The sequence below is a fragment of the Serinus canaria genome, chromosome 14 (assembly GCF_022539315.1).
Source record: "Serinus canaria isolate serCan28SL12 chromosome 14, serCan2020, whole genome shotgun sequence".
Classification (NCBI taxonomy): Eukaryota; Metazoa; Chordata; class Aves; order Passeriformes; family Fringillidae; genus Serinus; species Serinus canaria.
The window spans coordinates 15,850,689-15,875,439 of record NC_066328.1 but is presented as its reverse complement, the minus strand read 5'-3'; the positions used below and the strand labels follow the sequence as shown (position 1 = coordinate 15,875,439).

The window sequence follows — 24,751 nt, the reverse complement described above, 5'->3', positions numbered from 1 at the left end:
GGGGAAAGGAAAGAAAAGCAAAGGGGAGCTGGGGATGGGGATGGAGCAGTTCACATTCAGACTCTGCCACAGCCGGTGGGCTTCCCGGGTCAGCCTGTATGTGGGGCATCAGATCAGGGACAGGCGGGGCTGAGCAGCCCCAGCCCGGCAGTGAAATTTAATTCATGCGTCACTTAAAAGCTTTCCCTCCTACTTACCGGCGGCACCGCGGCGGCCGATGGCTGCTCCTCCTGCCCTCCGGAGGACAGAAGCGACTGCTCCCGTGGGGCGGCCCCGCCGCGCTCCCCTCGGGGGCTGATGGTTCGGGCAGCGCGGCTCTGGCACCGGGCTGGGGCATCCCGGGGACCGGCCGTGACCCTCGCAGCCCCGAGTCCCGGCTGCCGCTCCCGGGCGAGGGCTGCTCACCCCATTCCGCTGCTGCTCCCCGCTCCCGGGCAGAGGGTGCGCGGCTGCGGGCGGCGCCGCTCCCGGCCCGGCTGCGGGGACGGAGGCGGGTACCCCCGGCTCCACAGCGCTGCTTCGAGCGGTTCAGGACTAGATGCGGGGGCAGAGCGGGGCAGGGCCGGGCAGGACAGCGCGACCGGGAACGGGACGAGCGCACCGGCACCGGGTCCGGGCTGGGCAGGACACGGCGGGCAGCGGGACGGCCCCGGCCCCGCGGCAGCCCGGTCCCCGGAGGAAGGGCTCTGCGCGGCGGTACCCCCGGCCCGGCCCGGGGGAGGCACCGGCCGCCGAGCGGCCGCGGGGGCTCCGGGAGGCGCTGACGTCAGGCGGCCCCTTAAATAGCGACGCAGCCGCCGCTGCCCCGGCACTTCCCGCGGAGGCAGCGCGGAGCCGCCGCCGCCCGATGGCGGGGATGGCCGCGGCGGGGCGGCGGGCGCAGGGGGGCCGGGGCGGGCGCAGCCCCCTCGGGCGGCCCGGCCGCGCCGCCGCGTAGCCGCGGGCGATGCCGGAGCGGCCGCGCCGGGGCCGGGGCGCCGGGCCGGGGCCCGCCGTGCCCGGCGGCGCGGCCCCATGGAGCCATGGCGCGTAGGGCGCCGAGCGGGCGGGCCCCGGCCGTGGCTCCGGCTCCGTCCCGGCGGCTGGCAGGGAGAGTCCTCGTCCTCTTCACGCTGTCGCTGTCCTGCTCGTACCTGTGCTACAGCCTCCTGTGCTGCTGCGGCAGCCCCGCCGCGCCCCGCGCCCGCTGCCCGCCCGCCCGCGCCGCCGCCGCCAAGAAACTTCTGCAGCAGTCGCGGCCGTGCGGGCGGCCGGCCCTCGCCCCGCCGGCCGGCAGCGCCCCCGGGCCGGCCCGCCCGGGCACCAAGCGCCTGCCGCGGGCCATCGTGGTGGGCGTCAAGAAGGGCGGCACCCGCGCCGTGCTGGAGTTCATCCGGGTGCACCCCGAGGTGCGCGCGCTGGGCACCGAGCCCCACTTCTTCGACAGGAACTACCACCGCGGGCTGGAGTGGTACAGGTGAGGGCGGGGGGCTGCGGGACCGGCCCCCGCCCGCCCCGGGCACCCCTTGTCCGTCCCCCGTCCCGGAACATCCCGGTCGCTCCGCACCGCGGGCGCTCGCCGCCGCGCTGCCCGTCCCCTCTCCTCTCCCGGCGCTCTCGCTCTCGGTGCGGACTCGGCTCCGCGTTCCTCGGTTTGTCGATGGAGCCGGCGGGGCCGGAGCGGTCCCGGCGGGCGGGCGGGCGGCGGGGGCTGTTGCCCGGCCGCACTCAGGGAGTTTTCCTTAACCTCCTCTTGCTGTAGCCGAGCGGGTCGCGGCTCGGTCCTGCCCTTTCGCCGGGGCTCTCGGCTGCAGCCGCCCCGAGCCTCGGCCCTGCCGGTAGGCACCCCGGAGCCGGGACGATGCCAGGGCATCCCTTCCATCCCGTCTGAGGAAACGTTTGCCTGGGTGATCGGTTCTCCAAAACTTGGTTCTCCAAAGCCTGCACGGGGTGCACTGTCCTCCCGCAGCCCTGCTCTGGTGCGCCCCGGCTCGCTTCTGCTGCCGGCTTTGAGCGCTGGCTCCTGGGAGGGACAGTCCTTGTCCTCTGCCATCCCATCTCTCTGAACTCGAGTAACTGTGGATCTATATGGAATCTCTAATCATTTGCAGAGGTCAGCGAGTGTGTCTCCAGCAGGAGATGGTGGGATTTTAATTTCCGTAAGGGCTTTTGTGAGGTGCAGTGGGTGCTCTGGGAGAGGCAGCAGGCGAAGTGCTGCTGTGAAGCAGGTCACAGCGCCCGTGGGCTCAGCAGTGCTGCCAGCGGCTCACCCCCTGCTCCCTGAGGTCCCCCTCAGTGTATCGGCAGTGCTTGCTGTGCTCTTGGAGAGCGCTGGGTGCTGGTGCAAGGCCAGGGAGCTTCTGCTGGGCATCAGCCTCGGGAAGCAGAGGGGGCTTGGCCTGGCCCTGGCTGCCTGTAGCTCAGAGCAGGGGAAAGGGTCTGTCTGTGTGCCCGAGCACCGTGGTGGCAGAGGAGGCGGCCTGTGGGCCACACCAAGCTCTCCTGCTCTCCATCTTGACAGCTTTCCTGGCAGAGATGTCCCCAGTTCCAAAGCAGGTCAGTGCCCAGTGGCAGGCAGGTGGGAAGCCAGTGTGACATCATGCTCACTCCCAGCTCTGCTCGGGTCCTGGTGGCTCGGGCTCGTGCCTTGAGAGGCAGTGCAGACACGCATGGAGACCCGCAGCGCTGCTGCCCTGTGTGCTCCTGGGGTCACAGCGGACCCTGCAGCCAGGACTGTTCACATCCTTTGGTGCCAGTATTGGTGGCAGGTGACAGGAGAGCCAAGACAGGCACAGGTGAAGCTCATTGAAGCTATTTCCTTCTTTTGAGGGTGTCCTGCAGCATGTCCTGTTCCTCCTGCTCTTCAGAGAGTAGCTACAGCAATACCCTTCATCTGCTCTTGCCTCTTGGCAGGTCTGTGTCATTCCCACACCCTCCCCCCAGCATCAGGCACTGTCACCCATCCTGCATCCCCCAAAAGCTGCAGCTGTGAGCAGCCCTGCAGCACAGGCATGTGAGGACAGTGCTTTCTCTGGAAGACACCCAGAGTGGCAGGATGGGTGATGGAGCAGAATAGGGGTCCTGGCTGAGCCCCTGGCTCAGAGGGGAGCTCATGGGCTCAGCACCTAGCTGGGAAGCAACCCCCTAAATCCTGAGCTGGAATCTTTCCTGCATCCCTGTGTGTGTGACTGATGTGTGCTGTGCTTTCCCTATGTGCTGTCAGTGTGGGAAATGTGGGGCTGGGAGCCTCATGGGCAGTGCAGGACTGAGCCTGTGACACTCCTCCCTTACAAGATTTGGGACACAGAGCCTGCCCAGAATGAGGGGACAGACCCTGCCTGGGGCATGTAGGAGCACCTGCGGACACCAGGTGCTCCTACATGCCCCAGAATGGGGCTGACCAGGAGCTGTGCCCTCTCCCCTCACACTGGCACTGAGGGGCTGCAGCTGAGCAGACACCTCCCAGCCTGAGCCATGGTTCAGCCTGGGATTCTCCATGTGAAGGGACTTGTCCATGAGCAGGAGGGATGCAGCCTGTGGCAGTGGCAGGGTGGTTTGGGAGCGAGCTGGGAGCAGCAGTGAGAGCGTGGCCAGGTGAGCAGCGCCCTGTCCCAGGGCCTGGCTCTGTCTGGATCAATACAGAGATCACGCCAGAGCAGCAGGGCCTCCAAATTAGTTCAGCTAAAACAATTAAATGACACTTCCTTGGTTTTATTACCTTTTTTTTTTTTTTTTAAACTGATAAATGTGCCAAAACTTAAGCACAGAGGCTGCTAAAGTATAAAACGTGGAATTGATTTTCCTCCTTGCAACTGGAGCAATTAATGTGGAGCAGGTCTAACCCACAGAGGGATAAGCTCCTGTCGCTCTGCCAAGAGCCTGGAGCAGGAGAGCAGAGTCTGCCCGTGGCCATGGCCCAGGAAGGACAGAGCAGAGGCTGGGTCAGCACATGTGGGGGCTGTGAGGGATTGCAGGGGTGCCAGGACCCCGGAGTGGGGGTTGTGCCTGGCCTGGCTGGGGCTGAGTTCCAGCTTCTGGCTGGGGAGAGCCGGGGCTGCCAGGCTGGTGGAGGGTGGTGACTGCAGGCTGCCCGGAGCACTGACCCCATGGAAAGGCAGAGGTAAAGGCATTCTCTGATGTGAGTAGAGACTTTGCCCGCAGGAGCCCCTGGCTGCTGAATGCCAAGTCCCCTCTGTCTTCCCCTCGTGCCCCGGTGGGGACCCAGGTGGAGAGACCAAGCTGATGTTTGGTGCAGTTGCAAGTAGCGTCAGAACCGAGCCCCTCTGATGCTCCAGAAACGTTGGTTATCATTTTCTCACGTTTTCCCCTGCCCTGGCATTTGTCTGATGCAGAGATGGCAGAGCTAACGGGAGGGGACACGTCCTCATCTGCCTGCCCTTGCCTCTCCAAATGTCATGCTTGTTCACAGCTGCTCTCACGGTGCCTCTGCCTCAGCTGCTGCCCTGGCCCGGAGCAGCTCCAGCTCCCCCCGTGCCGGGGGATGAAGGCTGGGCAGAGCCAGACCCCGGGCTCCCCCCGTGTGGGACCACCACCCGGGGCTGCCCACCCACTGGCTCCACACCCTGAGCCCCGTGCTGCTTCCAGTTCCCATCAGTCTCTAATCCACCTCATTAGCTACAGATACACTACAGGAAAGATATTTTTAGCAAGGTCTGTTTTAAGACAACTGAAACCAAACAGCAGCTACTGGGGAATATCGATTCATTACCAATCCTGCACTAAATGTTCAATATTGAGCTTTTTCCTGCTGCAAGTAGTGTGGGCCAATAACCTTCAATATTTTCCAGAACACAGGGAAGATGGTGTGATTTAAATTGCCGTTAACTTTGAGTAGTGGCTCTAATTGCAGCATCTCAGGGTGCAGTTTTCCTCCTTAGGATTCCTGAGTGGTCCTGTCAGATGCCCCAGAGCTGTCTTCAGAGAGAGGGGCTTTCCTTGTGGCTGCAGCAGCAGGCTGAGCCTGGCTGCCCCCCATCCTGTGCTGCCCCAGCTGAGCCCAGAGGTGGTGCTGGCACAGGGCAGAGCCCTCTGGTTCTGCACGGACCCGCCTGCCTGAATGCCCTGATCCCAGGGATGGCACCTGGGCCGAGCCTGGCTCTCCTGTGCTGCCGGGACAGGTCCCTGGAGCGCCAGCACTGCTGGAGCTCTGCCCCTCATCCCTGCCCTGCCCTGGCTCTGGGCTGCTCCAGGCGCTGCAGCTGCCCAGGAAGGCGGCTGGGGCACCCTGCGGGACACGGCCGTGTCCCCAAACACCTGGGGCACCCTGCGGGACACGGCCGTGTCCCCAAACCCCTGGGGCACCCTGCGGGACACGGCCGTGTCCCCAAACCCCTGGGGCACCCTGCGGGACACGGCCGTGTCCCCAAACCCCTGGGGCACCCTGCGGGACACGGCCGTGTCCCCAAACCCCTGGGGCACCCTGCGGGACACGGCCGTGTCCCCAAACACCTGGGGCACCCTGCGGGACACGGCCGTGTCCCCAAACACCTGGGGCACCCTGCGGGGCACGGCCGTGTCCCCAAACCCCTGGGGCACCCTGCGGGACACGGCCGTGTCCCCGAGCCCCTGGGGCACCCTGCAGGACACGGACGTGTCCCCAAACCCCTGGGGCACCCTGCAGGACACGGACGTGTCCCCGAGCCCCTGGGGCACCCTGCAGGGCACGGCCGTGTCCCCAAACCCCTGGGGCACCCTGCGGGACACGGCCGTGTCCCCAAACCCCTGGGGCACCCTGCGGGACACGGCCGTGTCCCCAAACCCCTGGGGCACCCTGCGGGACACGGCCGTGTCCCCAAACCCCTGGGGCACCCTGCGGGACACGGCCGTGTCCCCAAACCCCTGGGGCACCCTGCAGGACACGGCCGTGTCCCCAAACCCCTGGGGCACCCTGCAGGACACGGACGTGTCCCCGAGCCCCTGGGGCTGTGGCAGGGCAAGCACGGAGCCGGCAGACGCTAATTGCTCCCGGCCATTGCTAATTGCTGCCGGCTAATGGCCGGGCTGGCACACGCACAAATGGGAGCCCATTAGGCTTTGCCCGACATGTTTGTGGGCTTTACTGACAGTGCATTCGGGTAAAGTTAATTAGTGAGAAGAGAGGAAGGCAGCAGCTTCAAGGAAGCTTTGAAATTTCCTTGACTTCAGAGAGTGCCCCGGCTCTGGGCAATGGCCTGGAGCCCGTGGCAGAGAGTGCTGCATGCAGCTGTGCCCGGGCAGCGCTGCCTGGGCTCTGCCGTGCCCTGCTGCCCCTGGGCAGCCCCTGCTGCCCTGCTCGGGATGGGCCAGGAGAGCTTCCCTGTCTGAGGAGCTGGGAGAGGTGCTGGAGATGAGCTCAGTGTGGTGCCTTGCCTTCGGCATTGGAGATGTGTCCTAGCTCCGTTCTTTCACCTTGTTTGTAACGCTGCAGTTTGTTCTCACTTTGCTTTGGAAGCACCGAATTCTGCTGGTGACCTGGCACACCAGGGGCTAGGCTGTCCTGGGAGGGTGGTGAAGAAAGGCCAGCAGGCCCTGGTGGCCCTGGGTGTCCGTGGTGGGGCCAGGCTATGCCCACAGCGTGTGCCCGGAGATGGGCACACAGGGAGCAGGGGCCAGAGCTGGCTCACAGGACCCATTGCTGCCTTGGAGGGGTTTGTGCTTGGTTTACTGTCCCTGTGCCATCTGCACTCAGCTGGCACAGGGAGGTCACCAAGTGGCCACCATGGCTCTGACACAAGCCACTGGCTTGGGAATTGCTGCAGCAGCTGGGGCACAGGCAGAGGTTTTAAAAACGAATATTGGGTTTTGGAGTTTCACCTGTGGAAGGAGTTGCCTTGGAAATGGGAAAGGGGAGACTCCAGCCAGGATCCACGAGCAGAGAGCAGTCCCCAGCAGGGCTGGGAGCTGGGCTCTGTGCAGGCTGTGCAGGAAGCCCTCATCTCCTGCTCCTTCCCAGCTCCACTGCCCTCAGAGCTGACCGTGGCCTTTGCCAGACCCTCCTTCAGTGCTGGGCGATTGCTAAGGGAGGTGAGAGCCACACATAGGTGTGTGTCTGTGAAGGGCAATGGCAGTGTGCCCTCTGGAAAAGAATCTCTTGACTTAAAGGACACTGCAAATCTCTGGAGCATTTAAATGATTAAAAATGAATCAGCAACAAAGTTAATTACTGTGTTCGCTCTGCTTTTATGCATGGAAATGTCCCTCATTAGCTGTCTGCAAGCACTGGTGTAAATTCTTTGAACATAAACATTTATTAAAGGGAGCTGCTCCATCATTAAATCCTGGCTGCTGTAGTGTGGGGTGGTGGCAGTGGGGCCGTGGGGCTCAGCCAGCTGCTGCCAGGGGCCCTTGGGTGCCAGGGTGGTGTTTGTAGCTGTGGGCATGGTGCTGTCTCTGCAGGCTGGGCATGCAGCCAGTCTGTCCTGCTGGGCATGGCAGTGCCCAGCTCTGGGCCAGCTGGTCCAGCTCGGATCCCTCAGCATGGCAGAGCTGCTGGGGATCCCCTCTCTCCCCTCAGCCCCTCGCAGCCCTTGGCAGGGTGGTGCTGCCCTCAGCCAGGGATTGCTGTGTTCTCCATGACCCCTGGGATAGCTCTCAGCCAGAGATTTTCATTTCCATCACTCCTCAGTTCTCACAGGTTTAGCCAGTGTTGTTCAAACTTCCCAAAGCTACCAGAAGTGGCTTTGCTGGAGCTTTCATCCACCAGTGCCACCCTTGGTCCTGCTGAGCAGAGTGCCAGGCGAGAGCTGAGGGTGCTGTCAGCTGTGTGTGCACCCGTGGCACGGCACAGCACGGCCCAGCACAGCTCTGCCAGGAGCAGGGCCAGCTCCTGTGCCTCCCGTGCTCCCCTCCCAGCACACCAAGCTGCAGTGGAGACGCGCTCACAGCCCACCCTTCTCTGCTGCTGGCATCAGCTGGCAGAGGGGAGGCACAGAGCCCTCCCCACAGGAGCTGGCACTCGGGGTTTTTTGCCAAATTAAGCAGTTTGTTTCCATGCCACTGAGCAGATGGAGCCCAGGATGGCACAGACCAACCTCTGCACACAGCAGGGACTGACCCAGAGCTGCTCCGGGCAGGGCTGTGATGGGATTATCAGTGGGCACTGCCCTCCCCACTCTTATCTGCAATATCTCAATTGTTTGATGAGATTCTGTACAAATTCCTCCCTGGGAGAGTGTTTCACGCATGTTCGACATCAAAGCAGAGCAGCCAGTGAGGGATGCATGTTTCTTTAATGTGGGAGTGTTGTAGGGGCCGCAGGGTGCCCAAAGGCAGATTAAAACAAAATTAATAATTCAGGCTCGGGAGGTGCTGGTGAGGAGTTAACCCCTTCAGGGCAAGCCTCTGCCTTCATGCTGGCACAGCCAGGCCAGGCTCTGCTGCTGCTGCCCAGCACCTCTAGGGTGGTGGGGGCTGTGCTGGGCACAGCTGGGCACAGCTGGGCACAGCTGGGCACAGGAGCTCCCCTGGGCTGCACCCACCTGTCCCCATGTCACTAACATGGGCAGCCTCTAAATCTGGGCTGAAGGCAGTGTCAGTGCCCGTACCAAGTGGCAAAAAAGGGCTTTAAGAATTGGGCAAGTCTAGTGAAAGTAATCTCCAACTCAGGAGGAATTAATGCTGTCCCTGCAGCCAGAGCAACGTGCTGAGTGAGTGCCCCAGCCATCGTCCCCCGCCCGTGTCACTCGTACATCACTGTCCCCATGCTGGCAGCAGCTGGCTCAGCACATGCCAGGAGCCAGTGCCAAGGCCAGCTGGGGACATCAGCAGAGCCACAGGACGTGCCCATGGAGCAGCAGGAGCAGCTCCTGGCTGCGCCCTGGCCATGCAGCTGTGGCGCTGTGGGCCAGCACCAAGAACCTTCACACCTACACCTGCCAGCCTGGGCCTTAAAGCTCTGTGACATGCTATTTCTATGCAAATAACCCTGTGAATGCAGAAGTCCAAAAATATTATTTTAAAGTCTGGTGTAATTAAGTTTGCCATGCATTTCCCTGCTCCTGCAGCCCTGGGGATCCTGCTGTTAGCGGGAAAATGAATGCCTGGATGACATCTCTCCCCCTTGCATGGCTTCACTGGTGATTTATTTATCTGCCCGTGCTGTGTTTTGTTGTCTCAGCAGTCTCTGTTGCTCATGAGCAGCAAACACTGGGAGTCCATTTAAAAAAAACAACTCTTGTCTCATTTCAGTAATTTACTATGCAGAGGTTTTGTGTTTTTCATAATGGATTAGAACCTGTAATTTTGTATTTTGAATGCATGGACCTAATAACTCACATAATGAAAATCTAACAGGCTTGAGGATGAGCCATTAATGAAACAGCAGTTTTATGATCCTCCACAATATATTGTAATAGTGAATCACTTACAGAGCTGTCCTGTGCTGATTTATGATGAAACTTGTTTGTGATGTGGAGATAGAACCAAGTGCCTGCGCTTCCTGACAGTCATTAACCGATGGCAATCGTAATCGGGATTTATGGGCTTTGAAGCAGAGCAGTGGGAAAGGCCAATTAAGCACCATCCATGCTCAGGTATCTCAGTGAACCAGCCCTGCTAATTTATGCTGACTAATTAGTTTGTTTTCTCCCAAATTAGGAAGCTGGTCAAGAGCGCAGAGGGTGCGTGGGACGGTGCCCTCGGCAGGTGCCACCACTCCCGCCGTGCCCTGGGTCTTCCCCTCTGTCCTCTGCTCACACAGGTGCTGTGGGCTGCTCTTGGACCTCCTCCAGGCAGGTCTTTGATCAGCCCAAAGCTGCTGGCCATGGGCTGTGTTTCAGGGATGCTGGAGGTGCCGGGTGCTGGGCACTGCACTGGCCCAGCCTGGGGGGCCCCCGTGGCCCTGGCAGCTGTCTGGGTGTGTGGCACAGATAACCCAGGGCTCTCCGGGGGATTGGCTGCAGGCAGGGATGCACAGAGGGATGGTGAGTTTGCTTTCCCTGGCTGCTGCTGGCCTCAAAGTCTCCAGGGCAGTGACAGTGGTACTAGTGCCAGGTCCCCATGCAGGGTGAGCACCCACTGCACCCACGCCAGGCAGGGACACAGTGCCTGGGCATCTGCCCCGGGGCCCACAGGGAGCTCCACAAGCCGAACCAGGGCTGTGCCTGCTCACACTACAGCAGCTGCTGCTGCTGCCACAGGGCACTGCTGGGGTGTGGGTGCAGCAGAAGGGTGCTGGCCTCACCCTGGCTGCCACAACTCCCTGTCCACTCCAGCCAGGCATTCCCTACCTGCTCCCTGCCTGCTCCAGCCAGGGGACCTCCAGTGCCATGAATCTGACTGCAGTGGATTTGATAGTTTACTCTAGTAATACAAGACCAATTTATAAATCTTTCCGTCTCATTAGTTTTTATTTGATTTGGATGTTCAGATGTCAAAGCAAATGATTTAATTAGTGCTAAGCTGGGCTGCAGGGATGCTGCATTTCCCCCAGGCTGGTGCTCCTTGCCTGGCCTGCAGCCCAGCTCCCAGTGCCAGAAACAGATGGGTGTACCCAGGAGCCCGTTTGGAGCTCTTGGGCCTGGCCAGGCCCTGGTGGGGTGGGTGATACCTTGGTGGGCACAAGCTCTACATCCCTGGGCATCCCCCTGTCCCAGCTCCCACCAGCAAAGCAGCACAGCCCCCTGGGGTCTGTCCCTTGCCCCTCAAGGCTGCTTGTGGTGGTGGTGTGGCACAGCCACCCCATTCCTGCATCCTGGCACTGGCCACACACTTGCTGCTGTGTGTGGGGCTGACGGTGCCCCCGTCCTCTGCCCAGGCTGTCCCCTGGGACTGGGATGGACCTGGAAGCCATCCACGGCCAAGGTCCTCCACAGTGCTGCTGGAGGGGTCCGTGCCTGCTTGGTCCCACTGGGAGGGGACATGTCACCAGCCCCATAGCACTGTCACCACCTCCTGCCTGTCCCGGCTCCTTCCTCACCATCACCTTCTGCTTTGCTTGCAGGAGCCTGATGCCACGAACACTTGACAGCCAGATCACCGTGGAGAAGACCCCCAGCTACTTTGTGACCAAGGAGGCCCCGCGGCGCATCTTCAACATGTCCCGGGACACCAAGCTGATCGTGGTGGTGCGCAACCCCGTCACCCGCGCCATCTCGGACTACACGCAGACGCTGTCCAAGAAGCCAGACATCCCCACCTTCGAGGGGCTGACCTTCCGCAACCGCAGCCTGGGGCTGGTGGACACCTCCTGGAACGCCATCCGCATCGGCATGTACGCCGTGCACCTGCAGAGCTGGCTCCAGTACTTCCCTCTGTCCCAGATCCACTTTGTCAGCGGCGAGAAGCTGATCACGGACCCGGCGGGCGAGATGGGCAAAGTCCAGGATTTCCTGGGCATCAAACGGGTCATCACAGACAAGCACTTCTACTTCAACAAGACGAAAGGCTTTCCGTGCCTGAAGAAGTCAGAGAGCAGCGGCTTGCCTCGCTGCCTCGGCAAGTCCAAGGGCAGGACTCACGTGCAGATAGACCCCGAGGTGATCGAGCAGCTTCGGGACTTTTACAGACCTTATAATATCAAATTCTATGAAACAGTCGGGCAGGACTTCAGGTGGGAGTAAGCGTCCAGGAGCAGAGCTGCAGTGACAGGAAGCTGCTGTCTTCTCTGAGGAGGGCCCGAGGGGCTGGAGCCAGGACCCCCTCAGCCCATCCTGCCCAGAATTGCGAGCAGAGGCAGGCAAGGGGTTCCCCTGTCCCTTAGGAGTCTGCAGTGCTCCGGAGAACCAAGATGAGGAAGACTCAGAGTCCTGCTGCAGCCACCAAGCTAAGGGATGAGTGCCCAGCAGCACTGCCTGTCCCAGCAGGCCAGCAGCCATGTGGCTTCCTCTGTGGGGTCCTGTTTGCTCTTGGCAACCCAGGGCCACAGGGGTGGCCCCATCTGCAGCCTGTGTTCAGACTGCTCCAAAGCACATCCCTCTGTGTCCCAAAGCAGATGGGTGCTCCTGGACAGTGGCAGTGGGAGTGCCCCTGCCAGGCCCTGTCCTGGGCAGGCAGAGCTGCACTCTGCCTTTGTCACTTGCGCGCCATGTGTACCCCTGAGGACAGTGAGATGTATCTGCTTGACAAAGAATCTATGGAAAATGTTGTACTGATATTTTGTCCTGTGAATAAAGCACAGAATCCTGCTGTTACGGGTACTTTAGTGGCACTAGTTTCCTTGTTCAGCTTGTGATCCCTTCATGTAAATAAAGTGGCTTCCACCAGTCCGTATGCATGGGCTGTTCTTAGGACAGGGCTGGGCAGAGCTGGGGGGCCACGGGGGGCCCCCACACCCCCAGGCAGGTGAGGGAACTGGCAGGGGCTCGGGGTCAGCCCAACATGACCAAGGGGAGCCTGTGGCCCAGCCCTGCCTGGGGCTGCCCGGGCTCATCCTCTGCCACAGGGCTGGGGCTGGCTCAGAATGGTGCACAGTGGCCGTGTAGGGATGCAGCACACCATGGGCCAGCTTGCAAGGCCTTACTGCAAGTGATCAGTAACCAGTGAGCTCTAATAGGAAAAAATTGGAGTTAATTAGTGGACACCTAAGAAAGCCCCATCTGCATCTCTGCCAATGTCAGCTGCAGGGGAAGACACAGCAGTGAGGGGACCCAGAGGCAGTTATGGGCAGGTGGAGGCAGAGATGGGAATTAATGGCCATTGACAGGAAAATGGGATATTTGCTTGTATGATTTTTTCCTTTAAAGGAGAAAAACATTCATAGCGAGACTCACAAATCCCAGGCTCACAGTAGAAAAGCCATTTCCAATCCACTCCAAGGAGGCAGAAGGTGCCAGGTTAGATTGATCCTCCTGACAATACTGTATTAGTGGAAAATTAGAGCTGGAGCCTGAGGAAACTGCTGCGATATCAAACAATTACTTTACATTTGTCCTTACAAATGGAGGGAGCAGAAATGTGCTTAAATCAAGTATTAGCTTTCCAAAGGGTGAGCAAATGAGGGCACGGGCAGGGCTGCACTGAAAATGCAGAGCACATTAGGAGCTCTTAAAAATGGCTTAAAAAGCCCCAAGCAGGCAATTTGCATGCCGAGGAGGCAGGGCAGGGGTTTGATGAGGATGGAAGGTTTGGTGAGGACATGGAGTGGTGCTGGTTTGGTGATGTGATGCTGAGCAGAGGGGCTGCCAGAGGGAGCCCCCCTGCTGGCCCAGCCTGGCTCTCCTACACGGGCGACACAGGCTCTGCTCTCAGGGCTGTCACCCCACTGTTTGCAGGCATCCCTGGCACAGCATGGCCCCGGTGTCCCCACAGCAGCCACCCCCATCATGTGTGCTGTGTTTTGATGGGTTCACTCAGGCCTGAACCCCAGAGAGCAACTGTTCAATATTTATCAGCTCATAAATAGTTAAACATAATGAATGTGTTTTAAGTGGTCCCTGATCCAGCTGAAGAGCTCCTGAGAGGAGCTGGGCCAGGGGAGTCCTTCCCTGGCCCATTCACATCAGCAGCGAGTGCCCTGCCACAGGAGCCACTGGCACATCCACGGAGTCACGGCGCTGCTCCCGCCTGGAAACAGCCTCTCCTCCAAAATGGTCCTCTCCCCACTGGGGCTGCCCCAGGACCTCCCAGTCAGGATCTTCCCCTGACATAGTGTCCCCACTAGTTCCTCACCCTGCCTGTCTCCTGATGAGGACACCCTGGGAGCACCACGGGAGCACCACGACTCCTGAGTGTCCCCATGGTCACTGGACCAGCTGGTTAAATTCAGCCCTGGTATTTCCAGGTGCACAAGGAGCATTGTAATCCCTCTGACCATGGCAGGATCACAGCACTGTGAGCATGGAGAAAATTTGATTAACTTCTTATTAAGCTAATATGATTCAGTTTCACTGCTGGCTCCATGTTTACTGGAGCAGGCAGAGTCCTGGGAGTGGCTGTGGGGGACTCCCAGCCCCGTCCCCCACTGCAATGCTCGGCAGTGTGTCCTAACACACCTCCTTCCTTGCACACACAGTGGGCAGCAAATAAATACAATCATTAGCAGAGACCTCCAACCCTCGGAGATGATGGATGCTCAGGGACAGCTGGGATTCACAGACATTCAAGTAGGTCAAGTTTGCTCCTGTTATTTCATCAGGCTGCAGCAAGGAACAGGAGCACAGGACTGCTGTGACTCAGGGCACTGTCACTGCTGCCCAGCACAGCTGGATGGGCACAGCTGGATGGGTGCAGCTGGATGTCACCCAGGGATGCCAGGGCCTGCCCGGGCAGCGCAGAGACACGGAGGGGCTGTCCCTCTGACAGCTGTCCCTCTGTCCTGGGGCACTGCAGGGTCCCCAGCACAGCTCACTGGCAGCCTCTGAGCCCTGCTGCCACCTTTCCAGCGCCTGTCCCACCCTCACTGGGCACCGGAGTGGGCACGAGTCCCCTGGAACACGAGCCCTGGGAGCAGGAGCTGCCGGGCTCCGGGACGTGCCCCTGCTCACAATGGATCAGCACATTTCATCTGCTTTGAGAGTTTTCCACGTTCCTCTCCGGGCCCTGCCCAGGGTTCCACGAGCAGCAGCGTGCAGCACGAGAGGACCCGATGGCACCAACGCTGCGCTGAAATCAAGGCATTGCTGCATAATTCATTACCTGGCAGCTAATTAGCCGGCTGGTCCAATTAGTGACTCCTGTACAGCCGGGGCTGCGGCTGCAGGCAGCAGGGGACTGGCACTCCCAGCAGGCAGGCGGCGGAGGGGCTGGCACTGCCAGTGGCCGTGGAGGGTGACACTCACCAGTGGCCGTGGGGGCAGCTCGTGGGGCCCATGCAGTGCCAGCTGCCTGGACCTTCTGCCAAGAGCTGCTGGTGGGTGTGGCAGCCTGGGCTGGGGCAGCAGTGGCTGTCAAAGGCACTCCAGCCCCAGCTGGGGCTCCTCACGGCACCTGGGAGCTCTGGCCAAGGCATCGCTGCTGCCAGCTCCCAGAGGGACAGGGGACATCACTGCTGCCAGCTCCCAGAGGGACAGGGGACATCACTGCTGCGAGCTCCCAGAGGAGCAGGGGACATCACTGCTGCCAGCTCCCAGAGGGACAGGGGACATCACTGCTGCGAGCTCCCAGAGGAGCAGGGGACATCGCTGCTGCCAGCTCCCAGAGGGACAGGGGACATGGCTGCTGCCAGCTCCCAGAGGGACAGGGGACATCGCTGCTGGGAGCTCCCAGAGGGACAGGGGACATGGCTGTTGCCAGCTCCCAGAGGGACAGGGGACATGGCTGCTGCCAGCTCCCAGAGGGACAGGGGACATGGCTGCTGGGGCTCCCAGAGGGACAGGGGACATGGCTGCTGGGGCTCCCAGAGGGACAGGGGACATGGCTGCTGGGGCTCACGCCGTGTGACGCTGAGTCCTGGCCAGCCCTGACAAGCAGCGTGAGGCCAGAGCAGCCCAGTGAGCAGGTGTGTTAAGGTGTGTTAAGGTGTGTTTGTTAAGGTGTGTTAAGGTGTGTTAAGGTGTGTTAAGGTGTGAAGGGCCCTTAGCAGGCTCCTTCACCACAGCCCCCTCCCTGCAGCTGGCACGGTGAGAGGACAGCAAAGCGTCTCTGGCACGCTCCAGTGGCTGGAGATAAGGACAGCTTAGGGATAAATATTTACCCAGTGACTGAACGGATTCAACTGAGTTCATTCCTATTAGAGAATCTGTTAGTAATTATCTGAAGACTCGTTATTACCTGGGGACCTATAATCTCCCTCAGTAATGAGTTCGAGTGGCTCCTGTGGCATATCAAGCAGGAAAGGGAAGGTGGGAAGGGGCCACTGCAGCAAGGGCAGGACAGGGCTCAAGGACAGGGGAGCTGGCTCAGCTTTGGGCAGCTGGCACTGTAGCACCGTGGCCGTGGGACACAGAGCTGGCACTTTGCCTCCCTCAAGGGCGAGCCCTGGGCAGAGCTCAGGTCCAGGCAGAGCTCAGAGAGGAAAAAGCTGAGACTTGAATGGAGCTGCTGCATCCCCAGCCAGGCGTGGCTGCCAGGAATCTGCTTCAGGACATGGCCCCTGTGCCAGGCATGGGTGAATCCCAGCCCCAGGGGCAGCCCTGGTGGTGGCTCTGTGCCCCACAGAGCTGGACTGGGGTTCAGCAGCATTGTCCCAGTCCTGCCACCCACAGGAACTAGTTCTGCCAACATGAACCCATTTTGTACGGCTCAAATAAAGTAACTGAAGAGCAAGATGCAAGGCAGGGCAGATATTGACAGATCCCACAGCTGCAGGGGAGGAAAACCCCCTCCAGGGACACACATCCAGGGTTCCTGCATGCCAGCAGAGGGGTGGTCCCCACTGCCACTGCCACTCAGGGCACTCTCATCCCCATGTCCATCTGCACACACTGCAGGGCACAGCAGCTCTGTCTGTGCATGCCCAAAAGAGCAACCCAGGAGGGAAAGTGCCCAGGAGGGGCTGAGATGAGTTACTCTGCTGCTGATCCTGTGAAGGGTCCCAACTGGCATCCAGAACACTCCATGTCTCCTTGTCACACACCACGGACCCCGGGCTGGGCTTGGCGATGGTGGCAGTGGTGCCTGGGCTCACACCAGCTCCGTGGTCCCTCACCTTTGCTCCTTCCCTCTCACCCTGCCCTGAGTGTTGGCAGCACCTGGTGGATTTGGGTGTTTTAAATATATTTCTTTATTTATCTAAAACACACCAGTATTTTTTCAAACGCCCAAAGAGGCTCATGCTCTCATCCCCATCTCAGCTGCCATGTGGCAGTGCTGTGTTTAGTCACAGCACTGTTATGAGACCAATCCATTCATTTAGTTCTAATCTCTAAAACAAGGATAAAATTACATGATTAAGATCTAATTAAAGTCTAACTACCAGCACCATGAATCACTTCAGCACAACTTTAATGGATGCCTTTCGAAGCCATCATGCATTTGGTTTCCTTCCGTGGCCAGTGATTTCCCTGCAGGGACTGGGTCTGCCCAGGCTGATGTTTGCTCTCACTGGCTCTGATTTGGCTGGGGACCACTAAAAATGTTTACATGTGAGCGAGGAGCTCTAAAATCCATTTCTAACCAGACAGAAAATTTCATTTGACAAGCTCATTCAGATGTGCTGTGTCTCTGCAGAGCTGAGTGGAGCAGGGGGGCACCTCACCCCCGCCAGCCCCGGCCCCAGCTGGGGACAATCACCTCAGCCCTGCCTGGTGCTTGGTATGGCACACAGGGTGCCCCAGTGGCTCAGTGCCAGAGCTGCACTAAATGCCATTAGCTCTCCTTGGGGAGAAAAAGCAAATTAAAGTGTTTCTCACAGCTCTTGGGTTGTCCACCCTGAGGCACAGCCCTATAATAATGTTGATGGAGAATATTGTCATTTCCCTCTTTCCCAGCAAATCACTGCCTGTCGTTGTCCCAGCGCTGTCCCTGTCAGATCAACACAAACATTTTAATGCCCTCACTCCTGCGTTTGCCTCTTCTCAAGGCAGAGACTCTGCCAAGGGCTGCCTCTACCAAAGGGCTGCCTCCCTGGGACCAGCAGCCCTGGCAAAAACTGCAAGGCCAAATTATTAGTGCAAGAGCCACCCCACTGCTGATGGCATCTTGTCCAGGGGAGCAGCTGAGGGATCCCCCACCTGCAGCCCCACAGCCCCAAAGGATCAGCCAAGGGATCCCCCACCTGCAGCCCCACAGCCCCACGGGATCAGCCAAGGGATCCCCCACCTGCAGCCCCACGGGATCAGCCAAGGGATCCCCCACCTGCAGCCCCCACCCAAGATCAGCCAGGGATCCCCCACTGCAGCCCCACGGATCAGCCAAGGGATCCCCCACCTGCAGCCCCACAGCCCCACGGGATCAGCCAAGGGATCCCCCACCTGCAGCCCCACAGCCCCAAAGAATCAGCCAAGGGATCCCCCACCTGCAGCCCCACGGGATCAGCCAAGGGATCCCCCACGTGCTTGGGAGAGCACACCAAACCCTCTGCCTCCCCTTTGCTCACCCACATGGGACAGATGGCAATGGGTGCTGTGGGAAACAAAACAAAGAAAGCTTACAGCCCACTCAGGTGTGTTCAGTGTCTGTTTCAGCAGAAGGATGTGCAGTTTTCCTGACGGTGGCACATTAAGTGCACAGCGTCCTCTGGGGATGGCAGCTCTGCAACAGGTACCTGAGAGGCTCCGTAGGAGGGAAGATTATCATCATTAATCACCACTGGGAAAAAAGGCACTCTCTCCACACTGCAGCCCTGTGTAACGGGGATTGTGTACACATGAAGCCATACGTCAGGGGAATGGTCCCTGGATGACTCAGCCAGCCAGAGGAGATAAAAGAGCTGAAATTCAGGAGTGCTGCTGGCGTACATCTCCAGAGGTTTGAGCCTCCTGAAGCACCCATTCCTACAGAGCAGGGCTCAGGACAGAGTCGCTCCTGCCACGGGCTAGGCAAACACACCCTTGGCTTTGGGAAATACAGAACAGCAGCAGGACAAGCCCAGGGGACAGGAGGGCTCATGGTGCCCAGGGAGCTGCCACAGGGGATCTTGGTGCCAGCAGCTCCCCTCACCCCTGTGCCAGGCCACAGGGGCTCACTCATGGCCACTAAGAAGCTCTGGCTGCCGCAGCTCCCTGCTTAAATCAGCGTGGGCCAGCCTGCCTGCAAACACACAGCTCAGCTCAGAGCCCAGCCTGGCCCCGTCCCACCTGCTCAGAGCTGGGCTGAGCGTGTGGTGCTGAGCAGTGTTGCACTGCAGGGACCAGGGCCAATCCTGTTGGATTGCAGGAGCCTGGGTAGCTCTGGGAAGCACAGCAGGTCCACACCTGGCTGGGCCAGGAAGAGGCAGACTGGCCTGGGATTGACGGGGGAGGAAGGGAGGAGTATTGGCACAGGTGGAGCGGGGCCAAGGATGCTGCAGAACAGCACCACAGCCCTCCCTGCCAGCTCCAACAGGCCGTTGGCAAGCACCAGGACAGGGCAAACTTCAAAAGGGGGAGAAAATGTTATTTCTCAGAGTTAATATTCCCTTGCGGATCTTGCTCTGCTCATTATTCTGGTCGTTACTTAAGCAGCAGCTGCTCGTCACTCGTGGTTCGGTGGTGAGAGGGGCTGAGTGCAAGAGGCTAATTTATTTTCTTTTAGTGCTTCTCATCCATGGCAGCCCCTGGCTGCTCCTCACCACTGGAAACCAACCGGAGGCATTTCAGATATTTCTAATGTATGACAGCAACTGGGAAACAGAAATTACCCTCCCTGAAATAATTCCTGAGACAGATTTCTTTTGGCACTTTGCAATGGAGACACAGAGGAAACGCGAGCTGCATGTACTGGTTTGCTTTTCCTGGGCAATTTATTAGCCCCACCATCTGGTTAGACCTTGTTCCTCTCCCCAGACAAACACCCCTCACTGCAGGGAGAGCAGAGCAGACACGAGGGGCTCCCTGCCCTCCGTGGCCTCAGTGCTCCAGCAGCCCCAGCACTGCCACCTCCAGCACTTTCTGCCCTGTGGGGCTTTGCTGAGCCAGGCTGCCACTCTGATGGTGCTCCCGTGGCACGGGGGGAGCGTGGTTGGCCCCATAGGAGGGACCAGTGGGTCCCTGCCTGTGACTCCTGCCCCGGAGCCCAGCCCTGCAGCAGGGCACTGGGGGCAGCAGGGCTCGAAGCCCTCCTGCTCTGGCCATCCCTGGTTCCATCCTTGAGGAGCTGCTGGCAGTGTGTCATGTGGTGTGTCCCCGCCAAGACCCGGAGCAGGAGACAAATGATCTGCTCAGGATGCGCTGCCTCCGCTCCACCTGCTCAGCCCAAATGAAATTAAAATATTGACAGAAACAATTTCCAGAGGGAAATTGGAAACGTTAGTGGCGGTGCTGGAGCCAAGTGGTTCCTGCTGCCTGGCTGCCTGTCACCTTCCCAGGCAGTGGGGACAGGCAGCATCCTCCAGCCAGGCAGCACCAGGGTGCCCAGGCACAGGGCAGGCATGGGGCAGCGAGTGCTCTGGCTGTGACCTGCCACAGGGCGAGTGCCACCCCTGTGACCTCACCATGGGATTTCCTGCCAGGGCACCAGAGATTTGGGCACAGTTCTTGCTGCTTTTGCAACATTCAGAATCATTTTATTGTAATAGTTTGAAAAAAGCAGACTTAAAGTTTTGTGCACACATGTTTTCCCCAGAGAGCCGGTGCCATGGGGAGGGCAGCTCTTGCTCCCGTGCCAGGCAGGCAATTCCTGCCCCAGAGCAGCAGGAGCAGCAGGAGCAGCACTCGTGTCTCTCCTCCACGCAGCTGCCCAAGCACCAGGAGTTCCTGCCCCACAGCACCCCTGCTCTCACACCTGGACGGGGACACAGCTCCCTAGGAAGACACTGCCATCGCCAGCTACAGAACAAGGCTTTCCCTCCCAGCTCCTCAGTCCTGCATTCCAATCCATTTTCATCACTTATTCCCCAGGGCATTGTGGCACTGAGGGGAACACAGGCCATTGCTGTGCCGCCACCAAACTCAGAACCTCATCAAAGAAGGAAATCAGGTCGGTTTGACAGGACCTACTTCTGCTCAACCACGCTGACAGGCATGAATTTATATTCCCAGGCTCTAATTCTCCCATTAATTGAATTTTGCAGTGATTTTTCCACATGTTTGCGCAGGATTAATGTCAGGCTAATTGGATGCAGTTGTCCGAACCATCTCACTCACTCACTCTGCTGTCTCTTCGTTTATGCTCTCCTCCTGCCCAACACGAGGCTCCAGCTCTCGGGATCGAGAGGGAAGCTCCAAGGGGAGCTCCAAGGGGAGCTGCTTCTGACCCTGATAGGAACCCCTCTGGTCCAGGCTGCCCAGGACCCTGCAGCAGCACCCAGCACCAGCCCTGTGCTTGCCACATGCCCAGCACCCACCCCAGCTCACGGCCTCAGCCTGGCACAGCTCAGACCTGGCCCCTTTCCCTTCATCCTCACCATCCTCTGCACAGCCTGGGCAGGGCAGAAGGCAGGGCTGCCAGGGTCACACGGGGCAGGGAAGGAGGGGACACCCGGTCCCTGCGGCCACCCTGATGGAGCACCCTCTGGAAGCCCCCTGTGACAGCAGGATCCCAGCTGGGGGCATGTCCTGCACCCACACTGGACATGGCTGCCTGCCTGGGGTCACCCCTGTGGGACAGCCCTGGTGACAGCCGTGTCCCCACAGCCTCGGGGACACACACGTCCCCCGTGTGGCACAGCCCGCCCTGCTGCTCTGCACACCACAGCCCTGGAGGGCTTGCAGAGCTGCTGCTTTCCTTGTGCTTTTTTTCCCACTTGAAACTTTCTTTTTGAGCATTTTATAGATAATTTGCATCTTGCAGATTAAAAAACTTTTTTTAAAAATGTTTTTAATGCAGGTTCTTGGCTGTGCACATACCTGCATGTGCCACCCGTCCTGACCATATAAACCTCTGCTACTTGTGGAAAAGCTAATTAAAGGTAATCATGAAAACCTCATTAGTCCTCATTTACATAAGTTACCCTGAGAAATTTCCTAACCTTTGATCCTGGCCGTCACAGTCCATGAGACCTCCCTGCACACTGGTTCAAAGGCAGGAGCACATCTCCAGCCCTGCACAAGCCAAGCCCTGAGCTCTGCTCTGGGCCACAGGGGGAGCTGGGCTGGCTGCTTGAGTGCAGGTGGCAGAGCTCTGGGCTGGCACATGCCACGGGCATGGCAAGGGGAGTGTGTTCTGCAGCACAGGCACGTGTCAGCACGTCCTGCCTGCCCTGAGCCTGCCCTGAGCCTGCCCTGCACGAGAGCACATCCCGAAGCACACAGGACCTGATTCTGCCCTGGCATCCCCTGTCCCAAGAGGTGTCACCTCTGTCACCCCCACCTGACCCAAAGCTTTGCCCCTGGTCCCAACCCAACTGTCCAGCAACAAGAGCAGCTCTGCTGGGGAGAGAAAAGACCAAGAAATGACCCTGGGGAACACCAAGTTCCTGTTCCTTGCACATTTCCATCATCTCCAGCACCAGCCTCACCATCACCTCAATATTCTGTGTTGGTGGCTACACTGGGGCTCAGCACAGCAGCTGGTGACAATGGCAGCCACACTGCCAAGGTGCCCACAAGCCACCGAGTGCCAGCACAGCTCCCTCACACCCCACAGACCCATGGGCTCTCATATTCCTGGCACTGCAGCAGTGCAATTAAACCTGTCGTGCCATAAAAATATTGGAGCATCAAATGTATTAGATAAAACTCCCTCTGCTATTACAGTAGCCCACATCCTGGAAATCGGAGCAGTGAGCAGTACAATTTCACCCAGTGATAGGACTGGATTAAGTTCTCCCCACAAAAGCCTCTTATTGCATGAAAAAGACCATTAGCAGCCGTGGCAATCAATAGGGGCTGGCCGCGGTGCTGCAGCTCGGCCGGCTCCGCCGAGAGCCCAGCCAGCCCGGGGCTCTGCCGAGCCCTGCCGAAGGAGCTGGGCTGGAGCCGGAGCTGGTGCCGCGCTGCTGCCAGCACCGGCAGCTGGCTGGGAGGAACGATCCGGGAGCCCAGGGAAGCCTTCCCAGCCGCCAGGCAGGCACATGCCGGGGTGATGGAGCGCTGCCAGCCGGGAGCAACACTGCGGGGCCCTTCTCATCCTTCTCCCCGCCGTCTCTGGGGCTGTTCAGCTCTTTTCACTGCAAACAGGGCTGGGAGCTTTTCCCCTCAGCCCCTGCAAGGGGCCGCTCCAGAGCCCTCCGCTCCAGGGGCCGGGCTGGGAGCTCAGGTGTACCGGCCTTGAGATGGAATTTCCTCTCAGGGGTAATTCACCCACAAGTGAAAAGGAAAAGTTCCTTGGGTTTTAAAAAAACACTCAGTAACGGCAAGTGAGGGCAATACATTATTTAAAGGCTTTTCCAAGGAAAGAAAATAATTTCAGCTTAGTTAGCTTTTTAGGACATGCTAGCAGGAGCAGGGAGCGCGGCGCTGCGGGGCGATGCGCAGAGCCTGCGGCCAAAGGGCACCGGCACCACGGGCCCGGCCCGGCTCCGGGCACGGCACGGAGGGGACGCGGGGACACGGAACCCAGCTCCCTGCAGGGTGCCGGGCCGGGCTGTGATGGAGGGTGCGGCACAGCAGCTCTGTGGTGCGGGCACGCTGATGAATTAGGTGTCAGGGGCGTTCATCCAGAGCCATTAGCCATGCTGAACGTCCGCATATCATTTGTTAAACTAATGGATCGCTGGAGGTCATTCGGTAATAAGAAAGCGAGAGGAGGGTTATTAGTTTTTATCAGACATTAATTGGCCAGAATCGATTGCTTGTTTGGTGTCTGCAGTGCTGTAGGGGTGTTTCCCCCAGCAGCCCCCCGGCCGGCGGAGCGGCCCCCGCAGACCCGCAGTGCCCGGCCCGGGCCGGCAGAGCCCCGGGGCAGCGCTGCCTGGCCCGGACCTCGGACCTCGGGCCGGACCTCTGGCCGCTGCCATCGCCAGCAGCCCCGGCCGAGCGCACGCTGGCCCCGGGGCAGCCCGCAGCCCCTGCCAGGGCAGCGCCAGCAGCAGCGGACCCGCAGCTCCCCCCTCGTCCCAGCCCTCCAAGCTCTCCCGGCTGCGGCTCGGAGAAGCAGAAATGAACTGGGAACCACTCAGGTGATGTCACATTTATCTAACAAGTTTCCAAATGAAAACTAGCATTTGGACTTACTGCATTCAGGCTCAAAATTTGATTACATTTTTCTACAGCTGTAAATCTGCTTTCCTTTCTGCAACATTATTATTAAAGCCAGTATTGAATTGGTGGTGTGATACGTAAAATTTCAATCCTGGCTTTGACATTCCAGGAAGTTAAAAACCAATTACAGTGTGTGCTTTGCCTCAGGACAGAATGAATCATTGAACACAGCCACTTCACCGAGAGAAATTAAAGGCTGAAGCAGCAACATGGGGAAGGTATTACGTTAAAAATCAAAGGTCAATTAAAGAAAAACGGAGTCTATTTTATTTTTACTATTTTGCTTACATTTTCATTCCTTTCTGATGATCAGGGAGACAAAATAAACTTGCACTTGTATTTATCTGCCAGGTAATAAATCCGGACTGAAGCTGGTTTCAGGAGCTGAGGGGAAACATTGAGGTGATAAAAACTCCCAATAACCAGCATTAATCTCGCTGTAACGAAGCCAGCACAGCAATAGGGCAGCCCCTGTCCTCCCTGCAGTGGCGGCCGCCCCCGCAGCAGAGAAGGGGTACCCAGGGGACAACGTCCTGTCGCGGTCACTCGGAGCCCACAGGGCCCAGCTTGGCCGTGCCACACGGGGACGGGCAGCACCGACCGCAAACGGTGCCAAAGAGGGTGCAGGGCAGCACCGCGGAGGGCAAAGAGCTTCGGAGCTTCGTGTCCCGCAGCCAGCGCCTTCCTGGGGACCGCGCAGCCCGCCGGGTCACGGCGTGGGGCAGCACCGCAGGTCCCGGTGGCACGACCGGCCCTGCAATACAAGACACCTGAGAAATCAGTGAAGCACCTGCCCACCTCCCTTCTCTGAGAGCTGCACAGGGGGTGTCAGAGCCCGTGAACCGTCCAGCACCGGGGGAGCCGCCACCAGGCTCCTCCTAACCAGGCGCGACAGGAGCTCTGAGCCCACGGCCGGACCGGTGCCACCCGGCCAGGGACAGGTATTGAGCGCTGTCCCCAGGGCAGCGGGAGGGCACTGGGCTGTCTGCGAGCTGCGGCAGGAGGTGCTGACCCCTCCCGCAGCACAACAGATCGCTCGTCCTTGCCTTGCTCGGCAGCAGCTTGTCAGCGCAGATGCCTTCAACATGAGCTCTGATAGATAATCCACACCTTGAAATGCAGTCTATCATCTGCTCGTTACCCTCAATAAATCATTCGCAAAATATTAAAATGCTTCA

The 24,751-nt window shown here is 59.3% G+C and overlaps 1 protein-coding gene across 1 annotated transcript; it reads left to right on the top strand.

Moving 5' to 3' along the window:
* Positions 1 to 1,022: 1,022 nt before the first annotated feature.
* Positions 1,023 to 12,179, top strand: HS3ST2 (heparan sulfate-glucosamine 3-sulfotransferase 2). The gene is made up of 2 exons (XM_050980306.1): positions 1,023 to 1,456; positions 10,919 to 12,179. Exons 1-2 carry the CDS (start codon positions 1,023 to 1,025, stop codon positions 11,535 to 11,537), a joined length of 1,053 nt encoding a protein of 350 aa, XP_050836263.1. The 3' UTR covers positions 11,538 to 12,179.
* Positions 12,180 to 24,751: the final 12,572 nt, after the last annotated feature.

What these genes read in the sequence shown, in the direction of transcription:
- HS3ST2 (XM_050980306.1), top strand. Translation starts at nt 1,023, where the DNA reads ATGGCGCGTAGGGCGCCGAGCGGGCGGGCCCCGGCCGTGGCTCCGGCT. An exon ending in CGCGGGCTGGAGTGGTACAG is followed by an intron (nt 1,457 to 10,918) that starts GTGAGGGCGGGG and finishes CTTTGCTTGCAG; the next exon opens with GAGCCTGATGCCACGAACAC.